At 49.4% G+C, this 26,587-nt stretch overlaps 3 protein-coding genes and 1 non-coding gene across 5 annotated transcripts; all 4 read left to right on the plus strand.

The window, feature by feature from the left end:
- The first annotated feature begins 59 nt into the window (after window positions 1–59).
- LOC125553103 (wall-associated receptor kinase-like 6) lies at window positions 60–4,387 on the plus strand. Its single transcript, XM_048716875.1, has 4 exons — window positions 60–1,633; window positions 1,954–2,460; window positions 2,669–2,812; window positions 2,898–4,387. Exons 1-4 carry the CDS (start codon window positions 733–735, stop codon window positions 4,169–4,171), a joined length of 2,826 nt encoding a protein of 941 aa, XP_048572832.1. The 5' UTR covers window positions 60–732; the 3' UTR covers window positions 4,172–4,387.
- A 1,035-nt stretch (window positions 4,388–5,422) lies between these two features.
- On the plus strand, window positions 5,423–5,504 carry TRNAS-CGA. The gene has a single exon. It is a non-coding gene; the product is annotated as a tRNA-Ser (tRNA).
- Window positions 5,505–17,931: 12,427 nt separating this feature from the next.
- Window positions 17,932–21,214, plus strand: LOC125553105 (protein SPIRAL1-like 1). The gene is made up of 3 exons (XM_048716878.1): window positions 17,932–18,271; window positions 19,963–20,105; window positions 20,868–21,214. The coding sequence occupies exons 1-3, from the start codon at window positions 18,049–18,051 to the stop codon at window positions 20,880–20,882; spliced, it is 381 nt and encodes a 126-aa protein (XP_048572835.1). The 5' UTR covers window positions 17,932–18,048; the 3' UTR covers window positions 20,883–21,214.
- A 145-nt stretch (window positions 21,215–21,359) lies between these two features.
- On the plus strand, window positions 21,360–26,512 carry LOC125553104 (phospholipase D delta-like). Of its 2 annotated transcripts, none has more exons than XM_048716876.1 (9): window positions 21,360–23,088; window positions 23,248–23,364; window positions 23,473–23,667; window positions 23,829–24,089; window positions 24,185–24,253; window positions 24,363–24,510; window positions 24,647–24,820; window positions 25,346–25,507; window positions 25,623–26,512. In XM_048716876.1, the coding sequence occupies exons 1-9, from the start codon at window positions 22,150–22,152 to the stop codon at window positions 26,198–26,200; spliced, it is 2,643 nt and encodes an 880-aa protein (XP_048572833.1). In that variant the 5' UTR covers window positions 21,360–22,149; the 3' UTR covers window positions 26,201–26,512. The 2 variants fall into 2 exon arrangements, with proteins under 2 accessions (XP_048572833.1, XP_048572834.1); XM_048716877.1 differs by having other exon boundaries at window positions 24,647–24,795.
- Window positions 26,513–26,587: the final 75 nt, after the last annotated feature.

Here is a 26,587-nt window from a genome sequence, read left to right on the forward strand (position 1 = left end):
TTGTCAGAATTGACTACATTTAGCCGCGCTTGCAACCAGCGACGTATATTGCCTTCCTGTGCACCAGTGGCTGTCAACTACTAGCACAAGTCACATGAGTCTTGCCCAAGCTTGGGCACCTTCATGTGTCGTTGATGCTGCATCCACAATTTAGTCGCGTTCACAATCGGCGCCGTCCATCGTGTCCATCTTGCCTTCTTGTGCACCACTGGCTGTCAACTACTAACAAGTCAAAAAAGTCTTGCACAAGCTTGTTCCCTGTGTCACCCAAGCACAGGTGGCGTTCCCTCCTCCATTGATGAATTGTATGAATATTGCTAGCTCACATATGATGGGGTTCCAAGAAAAAACAGAGGTCAGCAAGTCTTGCACAGACCTCACAAGTCAGCAAACCTGTATTCAAGATGTTGATGTATGGCACGCACGCAGACCCACCAATTCATGACCAAGTGGAATTCCATGTTCTACTTTTTGACAGATGTATGGTGGCGTGCTTCGCTCGGTTGTTGACAACGCATTCTAGAACTTATTATATGCGCGAAAGTCTTCCGGAGTTCCCACGGGAGATGGCGGGAAAGTCTTCCGGTTGCTCTGCAAATCACATCTTTGATAGGAAAGTCTTCCGGTTGCTCTGCAAATCACATCTTTGATAGGCTTCTAGTAATATACAGTACAGGGTGCTCTGTTCTCTCCCACCTTTTGGGTTCTACAAACAAAATTCTGTTAGCCAGCATGCGGCTGGTGCTCTTGTTGGTGTGGCTGTGGAGCTTGGCACCCACTGCCATGAACATCAAGGTGGCATCTGCAGCCCCCCATCCTCCATCTGCCCCTAGCCTCGCGCGCTGCCCCAAAACCTGTGGGGATGTGAGCATCTCGTACCCCTTCGGCATCGGGCCAGGCTGCTTCCGGCGAGGCTTCGACCTCATCTGCGACACCACCACCAGGCCTCCCAAGCTCTTCCTAGGCAACACCACCACCCAGGTGATCAGCCTCTTCCCTTCAGGAACCGTCCTTGCCTCCATCATGTACACCATCCCCATGGTGCCGGGTGTTGGCACCTACAACCTGTCCTGGGAGTCTCCAGGGAGGAACCTCAACATCGCGACCTACAACTACCTGGGGTTCCTCGGCTGCGGCATCGGGGTCTACCTGTACCACCCTGACACGGGTGACCTCGTCGGCCACTGCACGATTAAGTGCACCTCCATGGCGAGCTTGCTCCTCGTGACGGAAGGTGGAGGGATCTGCAACGGCATGGGCTGCTGCACCGTCACTTTCCCCGTGGCGTTCCGAGGGTTTAGGGTGACCATCGTGAAGAACAACGAGACAGTGCCACAGCCTTTTGCTAACATCACCATCAAGGCTTTCTTGTCATTCCGCCCGTATATCTTTAGTATTGCGGACCTGTTGTCCGATAAGATAAATGCGAGCACTGTCGGTGCTTCCTCTGCTGCGTACCTCTCGACTGTGATCACAGATAAGCCCAATTGCGCAAAAGCTCGGTCGGATGATAAGACACGGTATGCCTGTGGCAGTAGCAATTGTGAGGATGTGGCAAATGGAGGCTACTCCTGTACCTGCTCTGGCAGTTCTGATGATGGTAATCCCTACATTCTTGATGATTGCAAACAAGGTACTCACCCTCCTTCCACACCTAGTTTCTTTTTCATTTGATCCAATTATATGAATTATGTTTTTCAAAAAGGTACTCCATCCGTTCCTTTTTATAAGACGTTTTGGACAGCTGGCATTGAGCTGTTTTGTGCTCTGTCTGAATTGTCTAAACGTCTTATAAAAGGGAACAGAGGGAGTATATGATGTGATGTGTTAAGAACATTCTGGAAATGATAGTCAGGGACTTGAACAACAAATGGTGTATAAAGCGCTTCATTTGTTCATTGATTGTTATCTCATCACATGTGTTTGGTTATTGATATTTCTTCACTGAAACAGAGTATAATCATACCCCCAAAATGAACTGTTCTAGATCATGTGGTAGCACAAACGTTCCTTTCCCTTTTGGGTTTGAACCAGGGTGTTACGCTACCAGGAGATTTCAACTGAATTGCGCATCCAATCGCACTCTTATTGGCAGACCACCTGTAAAATATGAAGTGACAAATATTTCATTAGATGATGGACTGCTATATGTTAATAAGCTTTCAGAGTTTGAAGATGCCAACATGAATTATCTATCAATATACTACGGTGGCTCTGGATATTTTGGTCAGCAACTGGTATATGGATTGGATAAGTCTGATTTATCTGAGGAATTTGGTGTCTGGAGGTGGTCCGCGGCCAACCTTACATGTGAAAGTGCAAAAAAAGACAGAGCGTATGCATGCCGTAGCGCGAATAGTGAGTGTATTGGTGTCACGCATGGAAAACTCTACATTGGTTATCGATGCAAGTGCTCTCCTGGCTTTGAAGGAAATCCTTATGTCGAAAATGGATGCACAGGTATGTGCTCTTGTATTTTAGTGTGTTCTGTTTTATGGTATGCAGAAATAACATGGAATTTTCATGAGATGACATGCTATCGGTATAATTTTATATATGTTGTTTGCCGATATTAACGAGTGTTTAGCAGGTAGAAAGCAAATAGAAATACAAAATGACATATCATCCAATCCAGTTTACAAAATGACATATCATCCACTGCTTGCAGATATTGACGAGTGTCTGATACCCAATAACTGTAATGGGACATGCTATAACCTGAAAGGAAGCTTCCGTTGTTGCCCTCATGACATGTTCTTTGATCCAGTAGAAAAACAGTGCACTCCTGATAAGCGGCAAAATCTTATTTTGGGTATGTCAGTGCTGTTCGCTGTCTTGTGCATTCCCATTGTCAGAAAAATAAAACAAATCTTCATCTGTTGCAATTACTCATGTAGGGGTTTCTACTGGGATTGGCAGTGGTTTTGGAGTACTAGCTCTTGCACTGGGTGCGATTATACTAATGAGGAGATTGAAGAGAGGCGCTCAAAGGAAAATCCGAAGGGCATTCTTCAGAAAAAACAAAGGTCTGCTCCTGGAGCAGCTGATCTCATCCACCAGTGAAAGCGTCACTCACAGCACAAGGATATTTTCCATGGAAGAGCTAGAGAAAGCAACCAACAACTTTGACCCGACGCGTGTGCTCGGGCACGGAGGCCATGGCACCGTCTACAAGGGGATTCTATCCGACCAGCGGGTGGTGGCCATCAAGAAGTCCAAGATGGTGGAGCAGAGCGAGATCGACCAGTTCGTCAACGAGGTGTCCATCCTGTCCCAGATCATCCACCGCAACGTGGTGAAGCTCTTCGGGTGCTGCCTCGAGTCCGAGGTGCCGCTTCTCGTGTACGAGTTCATCTCCAACGGCACGCTCCATGACCTCCTCCACAGCGACCCGGACGCCAAATGCTTGCTGACGTGGGACGATCGTATCAGGGTTGCTCTGGAGGCTGCAGGGGCGCTTGCCTACCTCCATTCGTCCGCCGCGATGCCGATCTTCCACAGGGATGTGAAATCTGCCAACATACTATTGGATGACACTTTCACCACGAAGGTCTCGGACTTCGGCGCCTCCAGGTCCATCTCCATCGACCAGACTCACGTGGTGACCATCGTGCAGGGGACATTCGGGTACCTAGACCCGGAGTACTACTACACCGGGCAGCTCACCGAGAAGAGCGACGTCTACAGCTTCGGCGTGATACTCGTCGAGCTCTTAACAAGGAAGAAGCCAATTTTTCTCAACAGTCTTGGTGAGCAACAGAACTTGTGTCATTACTTCCTTGGACGGCTGAAAGACGAAACCGTCATGGATATTATCGATTCTCAAGTTGTGGAGGAGGCCAGCCAGAGCGAGATCGACGAGATGGCGTCGGTCGCCGCGATGTGCTTGAGGACTAGAGGCGGGCAGAGACCTAAGATGAAAGAAGTGGAGCTAAGGCTGCAGCTGCTGCGAGCTAGGAGGCGACCTCCTAGAAGACACGAACAAGAGTTGCAAAGGCACGGAGAGACCAAGCCGTTGTTGTCAACTCCAATTAAGTCCAGATCTACTTCTGTGGCCATGGCCAAGAACGTTGAGCTTGGCATCGTCGCTGATAATCCGCCATCGCGGACTCTCACGAGGTGCTACTCCATGGAGCAAGAGATGGCAGCTTCATCAGAGTTTCCTCGTTAGGCGGTAGTAGATTTTGTTTCGAAGAGGACTTCCCCCATGCGCCCTGTGTTGTTTATCTAGACTAGATTCTTGCAGTACCTTGATTTTAGCATTCAATCCCTGTGACTAGTAAGTAATGGAGTGGATAGTAGAAGAATGTGTTGATAAATTCAGTGTAAGAATGTATACAGAAGGTTCAGAGCAAGAGATGGTATCTTCATCAGAGTTTCCTCGTTAGATGCAGAATCTGTTACGAAGAGGACTTCCCCGCGCGCCGCGTTTTGTTTATCTAGACTGCCGCAGCGCCTTGATTTTGGTTTGAGGGTATGACAATTCAATCCCTGTAACTAGTAGGAGTAGTGACTAGTGGTAGATGGTGGAAGAAATGTGTGCACAAATTTAGTGTAGGAATGTGTACACGAATACCAGGCCCTGAGGCGGTGCCCCCCCCTCGGGCGGCAGGTGCAGCACCACCTACCCCCTTCCAGCCTGGTGGTCCGGCCAGCGTTAGCTTCCTCATTCAAGATTTCACACATGGCGGCTATGGGATTGCTCAGCTTCAGGCCAGGAAGAAATCTCTGCTCGGCATGCCGGTGCTGGCAGCGACGGTGCCCGTGGGTGTCGTTTTTCCTTCTTGAAGGCGCTGTCATGGCCTTTAGCTGCGTCCCTCTTCGAACTCGGGGGAAACTCTAGGTTCGGTTGCTCCGGACCGGATGGCGAAGACGTCTCGGCGCCGTCTTCCTTCTTGAAGGCGCTATCTTGCTCGCTCATGGTGTCCCCAGTGTTGGCTTGGCGATGTTGAGGCTTATCGCTGGTTCGGCATTGTCGCTCTTGGTCTGGGTTGGGTTGGTTCTAGCTATGTTGTTTCTTTTTTGTTTGGGCCGAGCACCCCTCTCCTTGTGCTCCGGGCACCATTTCACGCCTGTCTGCGTTCGTGTTATGTGTTGTATCCCTGTTGTACTCATTCTATTCCTTCTATCAATTCAATGATACGCAATCTTTGCGTATTCGCGAAAAAAAAAGAATGTCCACACCAGATTCAGTGTAAGAATGTCCACACCAGATTCAGTATAAGAGTCTTATTGCCTTTTTTTTTACCCCTCAAGTTTAGGTGGCCATGAATGTGTACAGAAAATGAGTTTCATGTTAGTTTGCTCCATTATTTAGCTGATGAACTGGAGCGTTTTTCTGGATTGGGCATCTTGGTTTCTGCCCAGTGTGGGTGTAAGGTATGAGATAAATATGTTTAGTTCCAAGCTGTAGACGTGGAAGGTCGATATGTCCGAGTGGTTAAGGAGACAGACTCGAAATCTGTTGGGCTTTGCCTGCGCAGGTTCGAATCCTGCTGTCGACGTTTTTATTTTTCCTTTTCTTTTCTTCTCCGTCGAGTATTTTTTACCTGCAAATGCAATAAGCACAATGTCTATTTTGGAAGAGTTATGAAATACTTTTAAGGCATGGTCTGCACTATGCAAAACTTAAAACTTAGGAAAACGAGCTTCCCGTGCTTACTCCAGAGCAAAAGACATTGCACGAATCACACCACAACATAACGATGTTAGGTTCCGCATGGACACCATGCCAAACCGATGTACTTAACTCCCCCGAGATCATCATTACGATGAAGAAATAAATGGGCCAATATTCTCTTGTTGCTTATTTCTCGGTTGCGCATAAACTAATCAAGTGAAGCCATCGACATGCTTCATATTTTTATCCATATAAACGTCTTTGTAAATTACAATCGTGATTTCCAGACCATCAACGGAGTTTGTTGGCGGCGGCGAGTTGTCTGTGGCCAGGGACGGATTAAGCGAGGGGGGAGGGGGGGCGAGGGGGGAGCCCCCAACGATCGAATCGTCCCTCGATAGCGATAAGCTATTCCGTAATCTTTCTGCTTACGTACATGTATGAAAACTGCTTCGCCCCCCCCCCCCACCCCCCTCCCCCCAAAGAAGAGGCACTGTTAGTTACGCGCGAAGCCACGTATCGATAGATGGATGCTAGTATGTTCGTTTCAACGCCGGTGCGATCTAGACCGATACGATACTACCTGCTAGCCACTCCGATCAGATCTCTCCATCGTGTCGCCATCAAGAAGCGGAGAAGGGAAAGGGGCGCTGGGACAGGCAGGCGCCGTTGTGCCGATCCACGGCCATGCTGCCGGTTGCCGGCAGCCCGAACACACGACAGTTGAGCGGCAACAACTCAAGGGGGAAAGGTAATTTATGTTGGAAATATGTCCTAGAGGCAATAATAAATTGGTTATTATTATATTTCCTTGTTCATGATAATCGTTTATTATCCATGCTAGAATTGTATTAATAGGAAACTCAGATACATGTGTGGATACATAGACAACACCATGTCCCTAGTAAGCCTCTAGTTGACTAGCTCGTTGATCAATAGATGGTTACGGTTTCCTGACCATGGACATTAGATGTCGTTGATAACGGGATCACATCATTAGGAGAATGATGTGATGGACGAGACCCAATCCTAAGCCTAGCACAAAGATCGTGTAGTTCGTATGCTAAAGCTTTTCTAATGTCAAGTATCATTTCCTTAGATCATGAGATTGTGCAACTCCCGGATACCGTAGGAGTGCTTTGGGTGTGCCAAACGTCACAACGTAACTGGGTGGCTATAAAGGTACACTACAGGTATCTCCAAAAGTGTCTGTTGGGTTGGCACGAATCGAGACTGGGATTTGTCACTCCGTGTAAACGGAGAGGTATCTCTGGGCCCACTCGGTAGGACATCATCATAATGTGCACAATGTGACCAAGGAGTTGATCACGGGATGATGTGTTATGTAACGAGTAAAGAGACTTGCCGGTAACGAGATTGAACAAGGTATCGGGATACCGACGATCGAATCTCGGGCAAGTACAATACCGCTGGACAAAGGGAATTGAATACGGGATTGATTGAATCCTCGACATCGTGGTTCATCCGATGAGATCATCATGGAACATGTGGGAGCCAACATGGGTATCCAGATCCCGCTATTGGTTATTGACCGGAGAGTCGTCTCGGTCATGTCTGCATGTCTCCCGAACCCGTAGGGTCTACACACTTAAGGTTCGGTGACGCTAGGGTTGTAGAGATATTAGTATGTGGTAACCCAAAAGTTGTTCGGAGTCCCGAATGAGATCCCGGACGTCACGAGGAGTTCCGGAATGGTCCGGAGGTAAATATTTATATATAGGAAGTCCTATTTTGGCCACTGGAAAATGTTCGGATTTTTCGGTATTGTACCAGGAAGGTTCTAGAAGGTTCCAGAGTGGGGCCCACCTGCATGGGGGGACCCACATGAACGTGGGTAGTGGGGGCAAGGCCCCACACCCCTGGTCAAGGCGCACCAAGATCCCCCCTTAGAAGGAATAAGATCATATCCCGAAGGGATAAGATCAAGATCCCTAAAAAGGGGGGATAACAATCGGTGGGGAAGGGAAATGATGGGATTTCTATAGACATCGGAGAGGGCTAAAACCCTCCGGTTTATATAGACACCGGAGAGGGCTAGGGTTACACAGAGTCGGTTACAATGGTAGGAGATCTACATATCCGTATCGCCAAGCTTGCCTTCCACGCCAAGGAAAGTCCCTTTCGGACACGGGACGAAGTCTTCAATCTTGTATCTTCATAGTCCAGGAGTCCGGCCGAAGGTATAGTCCGGCTATCCGGACACCCCCTAATCCAGGACTCCCTCAGTAGCCCCTGAACCAGGCTTCAATGACGACGAGTCCGGTGCGCAGATTGTCTTCGGCATTGCAAGGCGGGTTCCTCCTCCAAGTACTTCATAGAAGATTTTGAACACAAAGGTAGTGTCCGGCTCTGCAAAATAAGTTTCCACATATTGCCATAGAGAGAATAATATTTACACAAATCTAATCTGCTGACGTATTCCGTAGTGTGATATCACACCACGGCCAATTCTTTATTCGAATCGTTTTATGGTCCCACCTCAGCGCGTTTAGCGAGGCGGTTTCCTTGGCACGCCTTGTCAAAGCAGAGATCGTGTCCCCTTATTCCGGGATTCTCATCAATACGGGCGTGGGTAACCCAACCGTACCCGTTGGTATGTTTTCTCGATCAAAGGCGAGTCCCAAACGGTCACGGGGAGGGCCCTTGGTATTCAACCTCTTATAAAGAGACCAAGGCCTTACTCCTTTCTTTAAATCTCAAACGAGTTCGCCCTTCGCCTTGAGTTCCAACACCCAAGGCTCCAGATTTCAGGCGCTTCAGACCTTCAACAATGTCCGGTTCCGACCTTCGAGGCCGATTGATGCCGTGACGGAGGAGGACGTGCTGAAGTTGAGAGAGGCCAGGTTCTTGACCGGCGAAATCTCGCATAGGCTGCCTGCTCAAGGGCAGGTCATTCCCACTCCCAAGCCTGGTGAGAGTGTGGTGTTCATGTCTCACTTCCTTCGGGGGCTAGGATTCCCGACTGATCCCTTCGTGAGGGGGCTCATGTTTTATTATGGGCTGGAATTTCACGACTTAGCTCCGAAGTCCATCCTCCATATTTCCTCATTCATCGTCGTGTGTGAAGCCTTCCTCCGTATTACTCCTCACTTCGGACTATGCCTCAAGACCTTCAAAGTAGAGCCGAAGATGATCGATGGACGGCACGCGGAGTGCGGAGGTGCTTTTATAAGCAAGAATGCTGGTGCTCCATGGCCCAAGGGCTCTTTTCCAGGGGAGTCTAGCTTATGGCAACGAGAGTGATTTTATGTCACTGCTCCCAGGAGCACCAAGTGGGTGGCGCTGCCTGCTTTCCGCTCGGGTCCCCCGCCACGACTGGCGTCATGGGTCAATAAGGGGCTGGACTAGGGGCCGGCAAAGGACGTGCCCCTGTTGCAGGGCCGCATCCGAGATCTCCTAGAAAGAGACATCAGTCTGGTCATGGTGACGCAGGTTATGTTAATTCGCCGAGTTCTGCCCTGCAAACGTTGCCCCATCCGCCTGTGGGAGTTCAACCCGGAGGGACCACGAGTTCTCCAACATTTTCTTGGCATGACGCCCGTGGAGATGTACAAATTGTTCTTTGGACCACAAGTAGTGTGTCCGGATTCTACGGAGGACGCAGGTCTGAGCTGCAATCGTCCGGATACTCAAGTAAGTAGCCTTGTGCCCGGACTCGCTATTCGTATATTTATCATAAAATTGCCCCTAAAAGAGTTGTCCTTTAAACAGGAGTGGATAGCGAAAGCAAAGCTAATCAGGTGTCCGGCCCCCCTCCCCGAGACCACGCCGGGTCCCGTGCTAGTCAGGATGTTGGAGGTTGTGCCTTCAAAGGAAAGCGAGGGAGGGGACAAGGAAGCTACAGCCTCCTCGAAGGAGGTTGTCCGGAAGGGAGGAATCAAAAATTCCTCTCCTCGGGGGAAGAAAAGGACCGCCTCTGAAGAGCCGGAGACCATGGCCTCAAAGCGGGGGAAGAAATCTTCGCCAGAGGGTCCTGTGCTGGGGGATACTTCGGCCGAATTATGCCCTCAAGGGGATTAGCCCTCCACCGAGCCGTAAGTAGAGAGGAGTTTTATTTTTAAGGATCGAGAGAAATCCTTGCTTTTATATCTGAGAAAAGTAATCGAAAATTTACCTTGTAGCTCGGACCTTAGCCCTTCTCAGCAGAGCTCGTCTTCGGGGGATCTTCTTCCGGAGATGATGGAGAGCGGAACGCCTCCCCCTGCCGTACCGCCTCGCGAGGCGGGCGACCCTGAGGTATCGTCGCAGAGGGTTTCTCCGAATCCAGCAGGGCCGGAAGGCAGTCATATGGCCCCCCAAAGTCCTCCGTGTCCGGCCTTCGAAAAGGGCCATCGGACGAGTCCGGCACCGTCTGGTGCGCGGTCGGAGGAGCTGAAGGATCTGCTAGGGCGAGCATTTATCTCAGAGGAGCACCGTGCATTGATGGGTACGGTGATTGAGAGGATTTCATCCACGGAGAGCGGATTGCACGAGGCCGTCAGGAGTTTACTGACAGGTTTTGAGGTACGTGAAATAATGTACCCTTTTTGGACAGTTGCGCACAAATAAGATGCGCCCTGTGTAGATAGTAGCCCCTGAGACTCTGTGCGTTGTCAAAAGTGACGGCGCGCAGAGGATCATAATCCCAGGCCTAATATTCCGCCTTCATACGTAGGTGGCGAAGTGTCCGATGGCAAGCCGGACTGATGAATTTGCCGAGCTAAAGCGGCAACTTGACGTGGCAGATGCCAACATCGCGCTTGTCAACAAGCGGCTTGACGAGGCGCAAGGTATGTAATTCCTCCGGCGGCACCTGGTAAGAGGAGCTTTATGCCAGTATCTTACAATGTGTGCGCTTGATGCAGATAGTGCTGCCGCCATGGAGAATCTTCAGACGGAACTTGCCCGAGCCAAGGAGCAAGCCAGGAAAAGTGATGCGGCCGCTGGAAAGGCAATTGAAGAGCTGAAAGCCGAACAGGCTGCTCACTGCCGAAGCAAGAAGGAAATGACCGAGATGGCCATGAAGCTGAAGAACGCTGCTGACCGTTGCAAGCTTCTTGAAAAAGAAGATCGGGCGGAACAGACGGACCTGGAGAAGGCCGTTGCCGATGCCAAGGATGCTCGCTCTACGATGAGGGCTATGAAGGAGGAGCTGCGTCAGGCCGGAGAGATCGCGGCTGGAAAGCCCTTTATGCTGCGGAGGAAGTTCTGTGATCCTAAACATGCTCCGTTGGACCGGATGTGGAGTACGGCGGACACCTATCTGGATTTGGCAGCGAGTGCTGCGGATGCGGCCGAACACTTCCGAGATCAAGAAGATCGCGAAGTGGAAAAGCTCTTTTGGTCGCAGTTCCACAATCCGGAGCGTCCGCTGTCATTAGCCGATCGTTTGGCCGAATGGGCCGAGCTAAATAGGTTGTCCGGACTCGCCATGAAGTATGTCATGAGTCATCTGTGGCCAGAGAGGCCAGAGCCGAAAAGTTATTTCAACTTGGTGCAGCAGTTCCTTGGTGCGGCGCCGCATATCAATGCGATGAAGAGGTCAGCGTGCATAGAGGGTAGGCGGATGGCTCTTGCCCGTGTCAAGACATACTGGGCGGAAATGGAGGCCACCGCTTTTGCATCCCCAGACTCGGATGGAAGCCGAGTACCTGCCGAGCACTATTTTTAGGAAGTTCTGCAAGGCGCCCGTTTAATAGAGACGCGGTGCTCGAAGGACACTATATTCGAATAGCATTATTGTAAAACAATATTTTGATAAATTATAGAAGCTTTTTATACTTGTGCCTGCAAGTATTATAATACCTCCTGTGCGGCCGTTTAACATATATGTATATATAATCTGAAAGATGGCAATCGTCGACTTCAGCCCCCACGCACATAATGCGGGGGTGTTCGCAGAAGGCGCATTTTCACACTTGATCCAACGTCTTGGTCCTACAAAGGAGGTGATAGCGCAGCGAACTAGGCAATCGGACTATGATGCTTTATCACTTTCACTTAGCCATAGGAGTTTGACAGTGAGGCTACTTATATAGCCCCTGGTGGCGCCTGCGCTTGCCCGAACTCGGGGCGCGTATGTGCCTGGCCGGGAAGCGGCCCTTCGTTAATGCGGAGGAATCCTAAAGATTCCGGTAAGTCATCGAGTGGTTGACCAGTCTCACGCTATATCATGACAGTCAGTTTTCGGCTTTCTCTACTAAGGTGCTCGCCTGGCCGAACCGAGGCACAATCACAGTAGTTCTCCTGGTGCCGCCTTAGCCGATAGAGCAGAACTTAAGGAAGCAAAACATAGGAGCCGGGCAAACCCAACATTTGACCAAAGACATGATTCAGAGCTGATGCATATAAGGCCAAACTCGCGACGCTGAACACTCCCTAAGGTATTCGGTCTTTATGAGGGCGGGCGGGATACGCCCTTAGTAATAAGCCCCTGGTGTCCAGGTACGCGCAAAAACTCTGACGTGGCCACATGCCAAAACGCCAGCCTCCTCCTTGGTTATACCAAGAAACCAGGGGATGTGTATCAACAAGAGACAGTAAAAAAGGTTTACGCAGGGTCTTAATCTGAAAAGAATCCTTGGAACGGGTCCCTGCTGCACGTCTGCGCCTGTGTCTCCGTTGTACCGTATCCTGGACGGGCGTAGCACGGTATTCATCTGTAAAAGAGAGGAACTTAGTTAAAGAAAGATCATGCCGAACATGAGTTATACTAAATAAACGAAGTATAAATCGAAATGGGTAAAATTGAGCTTTATTGTCTCTTGTTTTATATGCGCGGAGCCCCTAGTACAGGGGCATACGACTATTAAGCCTTTATCAACTGTATGTTTATGCCGGACTCGTCTAGCCGTGTCCGTGGTCTTGACGACCTGTTTAGGTGCTTTGGCTGGTGAAGCCGCTTTATTGTGGGGCTGTCAAGGTAGCCGCACTGTCTTCCGCGCGGGGGGAACACTCAATGTTTTCCCTTTAATGAGATGATGCCTCGTGGACCGGGCATCTTAAGCGTGAGAGATGCATAATGCGGTATTGCGTTAAAGCGGGCGAAAGCTTCGCGTCCCAGCAGTGCTTGATAGCTACTTGAGAATGGGGCGATGTGGAAAGTTAGCTGTTCACGGCGGAAGTTATCGGGGGAGCCGAACATAACTTCTAACTGGAGAGAACCCATGCAACGGGCATCCGGGCCTGGCGTTACCCCTTGAAAGGAGGTTTTGCTATGGATAATTTTTGTTGGGTCTATCCCCATGTTGCGGATTGTGTCCTGGTATAACAGGTTTAGACCACTGCCGCCATCCATCAGGACGTTTGTAAAGTGGAGTCCGCCGATTATTGGATCTAATACCAAGGCAGTCCAGCCTGCGTTCCGGATACTTCTAGAGTAATCCTGATGGTCGAAGGTGATCGGTTTTAACAACCATTGGCGAGACTCCTTTGGGATAGGCCGTATGGCGCGTATTTCTGTTGGCGCCATTCTGTTCGTCACGTGAAGTAAGTTTACTATTTTGACTTCTTGTGGGAAATCCTTTTGTTTCCTGGTGCTCTGCTTGTGGGGTTCATCGTCGTCCTCACTTGGTGTGTCGAGCCCCTTGTGTTCGGCGTTGAGTTTGCCGGATTGCTTGAAAACCCAACAATCTCTGTGGGTATGGTTCGCAGGCTTCCCGGGAGTACTGTGTATTTGACATATCTTGTCCAAGATTTTGTTTAAGTTGGATAGCTCATCCCTATTATCCTTGAGGGGCGGCTTTCTCTGATTCTACCGCGAGCTTTTGAATCCGGCGTTGACCACCGTGCTCTTTGGGCTGTTTCTCTTATTCCGGCACTGGTCCTTGTTGCGTCGGGGTTTTCCGTTTCCATCCCTAACTTCGGATGTACTTGGGTCGCTGGTGCTACATCTTGCCAACCGGCTGTCCTCTCCTGCGCAAAAGCGGGTCATGAGGCTTGTTAATGCGGCCATTGTTCTTGGCTTTTCTTGGCCGAGGTGTCTGGCGAGCCATTCGTCTCGAACGTTATGCTTAAAAGCTGCTAGGGCTTCGGCGTCCGGACAGTCGACTATCTGATTCTTTTTAGTAAGAAATTTGTTCCAGAATTTCCGGGCTGACTCTCCGGGCTATTGAGTTATGTGACTAAGATCGTCTGCATCCGGAGGGTGGACATAGGTCCCTTGAAAATTTGCCCGAAAAGTATCCTCAAGCTCTTCCCAACTTCCAATGGTGTTTTCGGGAAGGCTTTTGAGCCAATGCCGGGCTGGCCCTTTAAGCTTGAGGGGTAAGTATTTTATGGCGTGGAGGTCATCTCCTCTGGCCATGTGTATGTGGAGGATATAATCCTCGATCCAGACCCCTGGGTCTGTTGTTCCGTCGTACGCCTCTATATTTACGGGCTTGAATCCCGCTGGAAATTCATGGTCCAGCACCTCATCGGTGAAACATAGGGGGTGTGCGGCACCCCTGTATTTGGGTGTGCCGTGATGTTCGGATATTTGTTGTGTTGCATTGCTTACTAGAGCTTGCTTTCTTGGCCCGTAGATAGATCTGGCTGGGCCATCTTTTGATGCGGATCCTTTGGTGGATCGCGTGCCGGCTTGTGTGCGTCGCCGCTTGCCGCTCCATGCTGGCCATGCGGTCATCTATCCGACCGGGTGGCTTTCCTATTTTTTGACTGTGGGGGCTCTAAGGCCTCCTCGTCAAATTTAGGCAATAGTTTTCGCTTTGGATAGCTTTTTGTGCGGCGACTGCCGCCATATTTGTCTGCGGTGTTGCGTACTTTGCTCCATCTGATTCTGGGTGCATCTTCCGCAGTTTTGAGCTTCTGCTTCTGCTTTTTTAGGCTACGCGCAGTAACGACGAGCCCTTCGTGGAGGTTCTTCTGCTCCATGAGCTTATCCGGCGTAAGGTCGTCCGGACTATTGTTTTCGCCGGGGACGGGGTGTTCGGTTTGTTTATCCAAGTTGACCTGTTCGGACGGTTGCTCGAAGGCATGTTCGTCATCCGCCGGCTCGTCCTCCTCTATGGCTGGGTCTGTATGGCTGCTGTCTCTGTCGAGGCGGGGCTTGGAGCGGCGCTTACGTCACCGCTTTGATTGCTTTTCGAGTGAACGATCCCTCGTTGCATCCCTCTGTCCCTCGTCGTCGCTTCCTTTGGGTGTGTCCACCATATATACATCATGAGATGAGGTGGTTGTCCAGTGCCTTATAGGCGTTGGTTCATGTTCATCTCCTACATCGTCGTCCATACCGTCGATGTCTTCGGAGTCGAAGTCGAGCACGTCATTTAAATTATCGACAGTGGCTACGAAGTGGGTGGTGGGCGGGCTTTGAATTTCTTCATCATCCGCATCCCAACCTTGTTGACCATAGTCCGGCCAGGGCTCTCCTGATAAAGAGAGAGACTTTAGTGAATTCAAAATATCGCCGAAGGGCGAGTGCTGAAAGATGTCTGCGGTGGTGAACTCCATGATCGGCGCCCAATCGGGTTCGATCGGTAGGGGCGCGGAGGGCTCGGAGTCTGGAGAGGAGTCTGGCTCCTTGGAGTCACGGGCTTCACAGAGAATAGGGCTGGTGTTCGGCTCGATCGCCTTAGAGATTGCAGCCCCCGAGGCGGTGTCCAACCACCCATCCTCGATTGGCGCAGTTGGCTCCGAATTAAGGGTCGGAGCTGATGCGGGTGCGGCCTCCAGGGCACTGTTCGACAGCAGAGCTAGATTATGCCCATCGTGACAGTGCGGCGCGCTCGGCTGCGGCTCGAATCCGTCGAAGATCAAGTCTCCGCGGAGGTCCGCTGTGTAGTTTAAACTTCCAAATCTGACCTGACAGCCAGGGGCGTAGCTTTCGATCTGCTCCAGATGGCCAAGCGAATTGGCCCGCAGTGCAAAGCCGCCAAATACGAAGATCTGTCCGGGGAGAAAAGTCTCACCCTGGGTCGCATCGTCGTTGATGATCGGAGGAGCCATCGGGCCTAAAAGTGACGACACAGAGGAACTCTCAATGAAAGCACCAATGTCGGTGTCAAAACCGGCGGATCTCGGGTAGGGGGTCCCAAACTGTGCGTCTAGGCGGATGGTAACAGGAGGCAGGGGACACAATGTTTTACCCAGGTTTGGGCCCTCTTGATGGAGGTAAAACCCTACGTCCTGCTTGATTAATATTGATGATATGGGTAGTACAAGAGTAGATCTACCACGAGATCAAGGAGGCTAAACCCTAGAAGCTAGCCTATGGTATGATTGTTGTTCGTCCTACGGACTAAAAACCCTCCGGTTTATATAGACACTGGAGAGGGCTAGAGTTACACAGAGTCGGTTACAATGGTAGGAGATCTACATATCCGTATCGCCAAGCTTGCCTTCCACGCCAAGGAAAGTCCCTTCCGGACATGGAACGAAGTCTTCAATCTTTTATCTTCATAATCCAGGAGTCCGGCCGAAGGCATAGTCCGGCTATCCGGACACCCCCTAATCCACGACTCCCTCAAGTGACCTCGATCGATGTCGGCAACAACAGCGTCCTAGGATGTTGTTACCCTTGTTGGAAGCGTCGTCGTTGAGCCCATTCACCTCCTTGGTAGTTGGATCTCGAGTTCTTCGGGTGAAAATCCAAACTTTTGGTTTTGGCTGAAGTGGGCGACGACGTCTTACCCGTCTCTCCCCCTTGGGGGCATCGCCTTAGATGTTCGGTCTTCTGTCTTGCTCGGTGGTTTGTGTTGTCTTACGGTTTTGCCTTTTGCTAGGCGGGTGTGCGACCTCGGGGCCGGTGTGGAAGACGAATCAGCGGCTCCGGAGAGTGCCTTTGTGTTGTAGGTGCCAATTATGGTCTCTTGGGTGGCAGAGTCATCGACTCGTCTGGTACGTGGCTTTGGGGCCGGTGTGTGTGAGCGTTGTTAGGTTTGTATGCCGGAGCGGTGGCTCCGGGTCATGTTGCAGGGTGTCGATTCTGGTTGCTCGGGTGACGGAATCGTCGGCTCGGTGGGGGTGTAGCCTGGGGGCTGGTGTGTCTGCCATAGTTGTATATGTTATCAACCATATTTTCTTGTTAACTAGTCATTTTTCTTCTTTTAATGAAAAGTCAGAGCTCCTGCTGGTTCCTTTAAGAAAATAGAACCATTTCCTCTATAAGAGAATGGTTTTTCCAACAAAAAAAAGAGAAAGATAGAATGGTTTCCATTACTTTGAAAACTGAATTCTTATGTTAAACTCTAGCTATTGATTTCATGATGCATCTAACAATATTGATTTCATATTATGAATCTCGATTTTTTTTTCTATAAACTTGGTCAAAGTTAACAAAGTTTGACTTTAACCAAATTTTATATGCAGACTAAAAAGAAACGAAGGGAGTAACTTATAGATGTCTTCAAAATCTACACGCATCCGTCATGCCATGCTAGTAGTGGCAGTCCGAAAGCAGCAGGGACTATCTTCTAGGAGTAGTTCCAACTTCCAACACAACCCACACAGAGCTTGCAGCACGAAAGGCACAATGCCCGGGCCAGTGGGGATTGTAGGGATAGAAATTATATACGTGCTGCAAACGTGAAACGGGAAAAAATTCACTCGCGCAAAAATAACTGTCCCAAACATCCGCATCTCGACTTGGTCGAATTTGAATTTGAAATTTTCGCTCTTTAAGGCCCTGTTCGGGATCCCTTCACGGAGCCGACTCTGTGAAGTTGTAGAGCTTAATTTCAACTGCTCCTTTAAAATTAGTTAGAGACTGATCTGTTCCGGGAGCGCGGTCTAGGAGTAGAGAGGAGGCGAACGCGGCCTAAAAAACTAAGAGCATCTTCAACAGACGCCCTACGGAGCCACGTGCAAAAAAAATTTTACAGCGCCAAAATAGCGTTTTAGCGTGCCGAATAACTGGACATCTCCAGCAGACGCCCAAAAATATACTGCACAGCTACATCTCCAACAGACACCCAAAATTAATCTCTCGCGTGCACACGAGGAGGCTGGCGGGCGGGCGCGCGCATGCGTGGGATGTTCGGCGCGCTGGAGCTCACGCCCCAAATATACGGCTTCGGTCCAGTTTTTTTGTGCGCGCTGAACACTTTTTACAACGTGCTTTATTATACAGCGTCCGCTAGAGTATTATTTCTAGCTCTGTGCATGTTAAACTTATGATTTTTTAGGCGCGAGACTGATATTGGACGCCTGTTGAACATGCTCTAAACTAGAAAACCACCGGCGCAAATCGTCCAAGCACAAAAATCGACCAACCAGACCCTTCCCTCCGCCGCACCGCATCCAAATCGAATCGAGGCCAGACCGCACCGCACCAGCGAGGCAGAGCAAACACAACCCTCCCCTCCTCCGCCTTTCTCTCCCCCATTCGCGTCGCGTCTCCACCCCACCCGGCCTCCCCTCTCCTCCTCCACCTCCCCCGTGTCGCGAGAAACCCTCGTCCCTTCCTCTCCTCCCTCGTCCCTCCTCCCATGGCGGAGTCGCCCGAGAACGCCGCCGCGGCGCCCGCGCCCGCGCCACCCGCCGCTCCCGCCCCGGCCCCGGCGCCGGCAACGAAGCCGTCCCCGCCCACCAGGTCCGGGATCCCGCCGCGGTACGACCTCGACGCCAAGTGGGACGCCTGCCTCGACCTCTCCATCCGCCGCGTCGCCTACTCCTCCCTCGCCGGCGCCTTCGGGGGCCTCATCCTCTTCCGTAAGCTCCCCAATCCCCCACCTCTCCATTCCCGTGGCTGCATCGCGAGATCTGTTCGCCGCGTGCCACGCTTGCCCGTGTTTATCTGTTGATCTAGGGTTGCGCGAAAATAATGCTCGTGCTCCATCTCGATTGGCCTAATCTGATGCGGGATTCCCCAGCTACCTAGGTAGGGCGCGCTCCTCCGGCCGGAAACATTTGGGGACGGGACTAATGCGCATCACCTGCTTTAGGGCGCTATAGATTGATTGATTTCTCTGCGATTGGAGCGCCAAATTTGACCAGAGTTGAATTTCTCTAGTCAGATTTGCGTCAAAGGCTGTGAGATTCCGATGAGCATAAGCGAAGATGTGCTTATGTTTCGTTTGCTGTATGTTTGTATTCTGTAGTGTAGAGGGCAGAGTCTGATTTCAATCGATTCGTCAATCAGTGTAGGAAGAGCAAGACGTCCTTGAATTGCTGGCTAGGCTATGTGATGGTTTTGATTGGTAGCCAGGGAAGCTGTTTGTGATTTTAGTTGCTGTGAGCGATGCTTTCCTTGTGGAGCTATCATCATTTCCCTGTGGCTGGTAATTTAGAGAAATAATGGTCTAACTGGGATTCTGGTCTGTGGAGGACTTGAATACTGAACGGCCCTTCAAAATTACAGCGTGTTTCCTGTTAGTGCCCAATCATATTCTGTCCTAGACAGTTATACCACTTAGGCCATAGATCTGCACGATGCTCATTTTTAGACTAAAATGTAAGATGTTTTTTATATGATCGATGGTGAGCTGCCGGACCTAGTGATTCCTGAGTTTGGTCTTGATGCTGTTCATTCCAAGTGTTAAGCATGAATTGATAGGGCTGTGGTATGGTTTTTATTGATCTTTGCTAGTGTGAATTTGTGAAATGTTGGTTTTGTTTAAATCATCATCAAACTCGCTACCTTAGTTCTGTTCTAGCAGTGACGCAAACTGCTTACACCATATAGGCTGCAGTATGCAGAGTCCTAAGTCAGTTTCATTCTTGAGCTTTAGGGGCTTGTCCATTGATGTCTATGTGATGCTTGTTATCAGCTAATCTCAAACTGTTTCCCTGTATCCTATTCTGCTGAATAACTTGGAGTCCTTTTATTTGTATCCAGAATGAGTTTGATTTCAAAAGTTCTATAACAATGCAACTTGTTACTGTGTATCTGATGTTGGCTAGGGAACTATTGAAAAAGTTCTTTGGCTATGTGAATTGTCTGTTTTCCACCTGATAATCCATAATTATGAGTTTGCCTAGCAAGTATTCATGCATTTTTCTTGAATGTTCTCAAATTTGATAATCTTATTTACTTGTAAATTATTCAGAGTTGGCACATGCCGAAAGAAATACTCCCTCTATTCCAAAATATAGTGCGCCCGCGTTTCCCGAGGTCCAACTTTGACCATAAATTTAACCAACGAGACCAACTGCGGCGGGAGAAAAAAATAATATAATTGAAAACTTCTTTCGAATACGAATTCACTGATATAATTTTTGCTCCCGCCGCAATCGGTCTTGGTAGTTAAATTTACGGTCAAAGTTGAAGCACGTGGATAGAGGAAGCACTACATTGTGGAATGGAGGGAGTACTTTGAGAAGAACTCAAATTTACACTTCGTGAAGTAACCGTCACTAAATCTATGGTCTAATGCATGGTTGACTTGTGTTATTTTATACAGGTAGCCCAACAACCCGCTGGGCATCAGTTGCCCTTGGAGCTGGCGTGGGGATAGGGGCTGCGTTCACTGAATGCTCATACATATTCAATGGTTCTCCTCCAAAGTGGTCGGCCAAAGCTTCGACTGTTCCTGCTCATTCTGAAGTAACTGCTTTCTCACTTTGTCCATATCGTACTGTTAGTTTGTTGGTTAAAATTTATGGTCAGTATGTCTATATGGTTGATACCAAATTGCCAAATATGCTGTTCATTTTTTTTCTCGTTGTAAATATATCATCATTATGATAGTTTACGCTAGGGTTACCAGATCAGTATGTTTTTGAAACATAGTGGATAGTCTGCCAAGTACATACATCTTCTTGTTTATGGCTTCAACACTTTGCTACTAAACTTAAGGCACATAGCAGGTTCATATGTTGAAAACATTGTAGGAAGGATGTATATTCTAATATAAATCAATTAGTTAGTGTATATTAAGTGGACGTCACTTATTTATGGACAGTTTCCTAACCTTCCAACTGTTGGCAATTGCAAACATATTTTCATGCCAGCACTGATTTAAACATAAGCTCCAAGTGCAGTCTGGTTGAGAGTAATGTATCAACTTCCATGCTTGTCTGGTCTATTAGCTTTTGCTGAGTCGGTGCTTGCATTTCTTTTCTATCAATAAACTTATCAAAAACTCGTTGAGATGCTCCTATGTTCTCTTGTTTATGGGTTAGTTTATTTTCATCTGCACATGGGTAAGAAAGGTTATTGCTATCCTTATGTGGCACCACTGCTTTTCAATATAGCTGTTAATGGTTCTCATGATGTTTGGATATTGCTGTAGTGGATTGATCTGTTCCTTGTGAAATGAAACAGTACATGCTTATATCGATGTTGGTCTCTCCTTTTTTTCACCAGGGGGGAGACAATTAAAACACTGTCGGGCGGGATGAGTAGCCCAATCTTGGCGGAGTTTTGGAGTGCTTGCTGATTGAACTTAGCTGTTTCGTGTCTGATGATATCGCCACTCGTCATAGTATGTCCTGAAAGTTAGCATGTGCCCCCTCTCGTGAATTTTCTTCACACATTACGCGGAAACCATTCCTGACTGAGGTCTGATGATATGACCCTATGGCTCCGTAAGTTCGGTCTGTCCTGAGGTTTTATGTCTGGCAATAAATTTTTGGTCATGTGAACTTGTTGTGTAATGCTCTGGCGCTGTTACTGTACGTTATACTACTTGCCATCTTGGTGGTTTGATTGTACCAACGCCTGTTTGATTTGAGTAGGTCGATTTGGGTTGGCCTTTTGCTTGCACGCCTGCCTTTTTAGAAAAGGCGGACAATGTCTTCCAAATTTCCCATGGATAGGTCGGCAGGCTGGACACTGGTGTTGCTTGTCCGCGCATAATTTCCTAGGACTTTTTGGCAGCGAATTCCTATGACAATGAAACGAAAACATGCGATGTTATACGTGTGCTTTGTGCTTTAATATACAGTCTGGTGAAAGGAAAGTGGTACGGCAGTACAGAGGCGCAGGCGCACGATCCACATGGCTGGCGATGTGGACGGTTCTTTCAACCTGGCGTGATTTTCGTGAGAGAACCAAATTCAAGTTGGTGAAGATCATGATTTAGGCTGGCACGGTATTGGGGTCGTTTGCTGGATTTCCTTGATTTGATCGCTACTTAACAGGCGTGTGCTCAAAGGATACACACAGGGTTTTGCAAGCAAAAAGGGGAATTCATTGTCACTTTTTCCTATCGTGTAAAAAAAGTCTTTACACGATAGCAATAGAGGTTGGGGTACACTTGATACGGATTTCTTGCAGTGAATTCTAATGTCAGGTTGGGTTAATTCCCACATGAAAGATGAAACGGATGGTGGGAGGGAAGATTGCTGCGGACGAAAGCACGCGACAATGTACATGTGCTCCGTGTTTTATTTAGTACAGTCTGATGAAAGCAAAGTGCGTACACTACATCCAGATCAACATGGCAGGCGATGTCGACGCTTCATTCGCCGCCCCGACGAGCCACCCATGGCAGCATCGATCAGCCACCTTCCAAGCAGCCGCACCCGCACCCCACCCACCGGCGACTGCACCAAGTTGGTCCACCAACCTCCCACCCAGCACCAACGACGGACGGAGAGATGATCATTGATTAGCGCAACGCAACAAGCTAGCTAGATCGTGTCCGATGGGCTCTGCCGCCGGCGCCGATGCGCCGGTGCACCTTCACGGCGACCTGGAGGTGTGGATCGCGGAGGCCAGGCGGCTCCCCAACATGGACATCACGTCGGAGCGCATGCGGAGTTGCTTCACCGCCTGCGTTAGCGGCGAGGGCGGGTCCAGGAGCGGCGGCAGCGCCGGCAGCCGGAGCAAGAAGAAGAAGAAGAAGAAGCGGCTCATCACCAGCGCCAGCTACGCCTACGTGTCCGTGTGCCTGGCGGGCGCCACGGTGGCGCAGACCCGGGTGATCCCCAACTCCGGCGCGCCCCGGTGGGACGAGCGCTTCCGCGTCGAGGTCGCCCACGCCGCCGCCACCCTCGACCTCCACGTCAAGGACAACCACGTCTTCGGCGCGCGCCTCATCGGCGTCGCCTCCGTCCCCGCCCGCCGCCTCGCCGCCGGAGCTCTAGTCCACGGCTGGTTCCCCGTCGTCCACGCCCACGGTCACCACCACCACCACCACGGCAGCAGCCCGGCCGCCGAGCTGCGCTTCTGCCTGCGCTACACCCCGGTGGCCCAGCAGCACGGCGGCAGCAGCCCGCTGTGCGCCGCCGTGCCTAACGCCTACTTCCCGCTCCGCCGGGGCGGCCGCGTCACGCTCTACCAGGACGCCCACGTCGCCGACGGGCAGCTCCCTGGGATTGAGCTTGATGGCGGCGGGACGTATGAGCACGGCCGGTGCTGGGAGGACATCTCCCGCGCCATCGTCGACGCGCACCACCTCGTCTACGTCGTCGGCTGGTCCATCCACCACCCCATCCGCCTCGTCAGGGAGCCCGCCGCCGGCACCGGCACCACCATGAAGACGCTCGGGGAGCTCCTCAAAGGCAAGGTCCACGAGGGCGTCCGCGTGGTCATGCTCATCTGGGACGACAAGACGTCCCACGACAGGTTCCTCCTCAAAACGGTACGCTCCTCTGCTTCTATCTGCTCTTCATCATTCAGTTCAGCAAGCCATTATTTTCTCTGTTTCTTCGACACCGCGCATCCATGGAGAAATGTGCTTCCATGAGTAGATTGAAAGTGAAGAATGGTCTGACGGAAATAAAATCTAGGCTGGATGCAGGACGGCGTGATGCACACCCACGACGAGCAGACCAGAAAGTTCTTCAGGCACTCGGGCGTCCACTGCGTGTTGGTTCCTCGCTACGGCAGCAACAAGCTCAGCATCTTCAAGCAGCACGTGAGTGAGGATCTCTATCTAATGTGCTGCTAAAATCAAATTGATTTGCTACTGGATTCACAATGATTCATATATAAGTAATTGACTTGCCTGTGATTTTCTCTCCAGGTTGTGGGGACTCTGTTTACGCACCATCAGAAATGCGTGATTGTCGATTCGCAGGCCGCGGGAAACAACCGCAAGATCACCGCATTTCTCGGCGGTCTGGACCTGTGTGATGGCAGATATGATACGCCTGAGCATAGGCTTTTCAAAGACCTTGACACTGTTTTTCATCAGGATTTTCATAATCCTACCTTCCCTGTAAGTTCCTCTTCCCCTGGTTCATATTTCTTACTTCTGGTCCTTATCCAAAAAACAACGGTGAATTTGTTTCAGTAGAATGTATCAGCAGCCACATTCGACAGTGTGAACTGATATTCTCTCTTAAAATGAAGCATCTATTTTTTTCTTATGATTTGCAGGTTAATTCTTATGGACCAAGGCAGCCATGGCATGATTTGCACTGCAAAATCGAGGGTCCTGCCGCCTATGACATACTGACAAACTTCGAACAACGATGGCGGAAAGCCACGAAATGGAGGGTCAACCTTAAAAAGGTTGTCATTTGGCATTACGACACATTGATCAAGATTAAACGGATGCCCTGGATTGTTTCACCTTCTACCGATGAGGCGGATGCGCGTGTTTGTCACGAACAGGACACGGAAAACTGGCATGTACAGGTATATATGACTATAACTTTTATTATCCAAATACACAAACAAACTTATAGAAATGTCAGAGATGGTATCTTTTCTTACTTACTTTGGTGATCTAGGTTTTCAGGTCAATTGACTCAGGATCTGTCAAGGGGTTTCCTAAACTTGTCCAAGAGGCACAGTCACAGGTCAGGTTAAAAAACGAATCCTTTCCATGCACAATGATATACCATGAAAAATGTGTCCATTTACACACCTTTTTCGATAACCTCGTATGTTTTCCCATTTCTTCTTCAGAATCTAGTTTGTGCCAAGAATCTAAAAATTGACAGGAGCATACACAGTGCATACGTGAAAGCCATCAGGTCTGCACAACACTTCATATACATCGAGAACCAGTACTTCATTGGGTCTTCATTCTGCTGGCATTCACACAAAAATACAGGTACACAAATAAATTAAAATCACAACCCGTTCTTGATTTGATCGCAACGATGCTAAATTACTCATTTCCCCCTTCAGTTTTGAACTTAATGCTTCACTGTCTGTGTTATTAATCTTCTTACGATTGTAATGTTTAGGTGCAGACAATTTAATACCCGTCGAGCTGGCCTTGAAGATTGCGAGCAAGATCAAAGCGAAGCAGCGATTTGCGGTCTACATTGTTATCCCAATGTGGCCTGAAGGCATCCCAACCACAGCAGCAGTGCAGCAAATCCTCTTTTGGCAGGTTTGCTCCCAACCAAAGTCTATAGGTATCCCTTTTTTTTTTTCGAGCATCATCTGTAGGTATTCTTGTGACGATTAACTCACAAAACCGACAAAATCATGGACCGAAAGCAAGAGAACATATCCCTGCAATTCCTCAGAAGAAAAAAGAGAACATCTCATTGCATACCATGTGGCAAATGTTTGAAAACACCAAGATTTATAGTCGAAGTTTCATCTGGTTTTTTGGATGGAGAATTTTCAACATTTGAAAATAAGAATTATGTATTAATCTACTCACAATATTTTATTATATTGAAGTCAATTCATTAAAATGAGACACTAGCACACCTTCAGATTCTAATATGGTAGGCATGACTCTGTTTAACCACTACAAGAATTATGAAACAAAGGGAGTAATTACTACTCCTATTAAAGTACATTAAAAATAATAAAGAGATGTAACCGATTCGTCTCAGTGGTCCTATATAAGGTGTGAGAGTACATAATACAAGGAGTATAGAATCATTTCCTTATATACGAATGATGATGATAATGATGATTTTTTGAAGGGGCAAACCATGTCTATGATGTACAAGATCATAGCGGACGCTCTCGAGAGCCAGGGTCTCCTCGACTCCCATCCTCAAGACTATCTGAACTTCTACTGCCTTGGGAGGCGCGAGCTCGCCGCCTCTCCGGAGGAGAGCTTATGCAACGACAACTCTGCTCTGGTACTGCACATCATCCATCCACCCTCCTCTCTGATTCCATTAATCACATGCATGGTGAATGTTGTATTGGAATTGGGTGACAATTGAGGACATGGTTGTTGGTGCAAACTCACAGGGCATGGCGCAGAAGCACCGGAGGTTCATGATCTACGTGCACTCCAAAGGGATGGTGGTGGACGACGAGTACGTGGTGATCGGGTCGGCCAACATCAACCAGAGGTCCATGGAAGGGTCCAGGGACACGGAGATCGCCATGGGCGCGTACCAGCCGCACCACACCTCGGCCGGAGACCACGGCGCTCCTCCTCGCGGACAGGTGTACGGGTACAGGATGTCGCTGTGGGCGGAGCACCTGGGCGGCAGGGCGGAGGAGTGGTTCCGGCGGCCGGAGTCGGAGGAGTGCGTGCGGCGGGTGAACGCGGCGGCGGAGGAGAACTGGCGGGCGTACGTGTCGCCGGACGAGACGACGAGGGGGCACCTGATGCGGTACCCCGTGAAGGTGGACAGGGACGGCGGCGTTGGGCCGCTGCCGGGCCACGAGTGCTTCCCGGACGTCGGCGGCAAGGTCCTCGGCGGGCAGTCATCGCTGCCCGATGCTCTCACCACGTAATTAAGCTAACCGATTGTCAGGATCCAAAGAACACTAACGAGACAGCACTCACTCAAAAGAAAAAAAGAAAAGAAAAACTGTAATAACATAGTACTCCCTCCGTTTCAAATTACTCGTCGCAAAAATGGATGTATCTAGAACTAGAATACATCTAGATACATCCATATCTACGACAAGTAATTCGAAACGGAGGGAGTAGATGGCTATTTTTTGGGGTGAAATTTTGTGGTTTGCTTATTTTTGTTACTACTACATGATGCCCGCCGCGTACTTGCGTTGCTAGGGGATTGGTTGCAATATGTTTTGATGAGATTTAATTGTTTGAAACATGAGTATTTGGATAAATAAATATTTGGATGAGTAACACGAGAACTAAAAGAAATATTTTGAGTACATGATTTATTGGATCTATTAATTATTGAGATGGTCCCATGTATCTTTTATGTCATGGTGGGTATTTTTCATGCATA

This window comes from Triticum urartu, chromosome 4 (assembly GCF_003073215.2).
Source record: "Triticum urartu cultivar G1812 chromosome 4, Tu2.1, whole genome shotgun sequence".
Taxonomy (NCBI): Eukaryota; Viridiplantae; Streptophyta; class Magnoliopsida; order Poales; family Poaceae; genus Triticum; species Triticum urartu.

Bases quoted from the DNA above. Each gene is read 5' to 3' on its own strand.
- LOC125553103 (XM_048716875.1), top strand. From the start codon at position 733: ATGCGGCTGGTGCTCTTGTTGGTGTGGCTGTGGAGCTTGGCACCCACT. The intron at 2,461-2,668 runs GTATGTGCTCTT...CACTGCTTGCAG, and splicing joins TGTCGAAAATGGATGCACAG to ATATTGACGAGTGTCTGATA. The intron at 2,813-2,897 runs GTATGTCAGTGC...TTACTCATGTAG, and splicing joins GCGGCAAAATCTTATTTTGG to GGGTTTCTACTGGGATTGGC.
- LOC125553105 (XM_048716878.1), top strand. From the start codon at position 18,049: ATGGCGGAGTCGCCCGAGAACGCCGCCGCGGCGCCCGCGCCCGCGCCA. The intron at 18,272-19,962 runs GTAAGCTCCCCA...TATTTTATACAG, and splicing joins CGGGGGCCTCATCCTCTTCC to GTAGCCCAACAACCCGCTGG.
- LOC125553104 (XM_048716876.1), top strand. From the start codon at position 22,150: ATGGGCTCTGCCGCCGGCGCCGATGCGCCGGTGCACCTTCACGGCGAC. The intron at 24,090-24,184 runs GTATATATGACT...TTGGTGATCTAG, and splicing joins CGGAAAACTGGCATGTACAG to GTTTTCAGGTCAATTGACTC. The intron at 24,254-24,362 runs GTCAGGTTAAAA...TTTCTTCTTCAG, and splicing joins TCCAAGAGGCACAGTCACAG to AATCTAGTTTGTGCCAAGAA.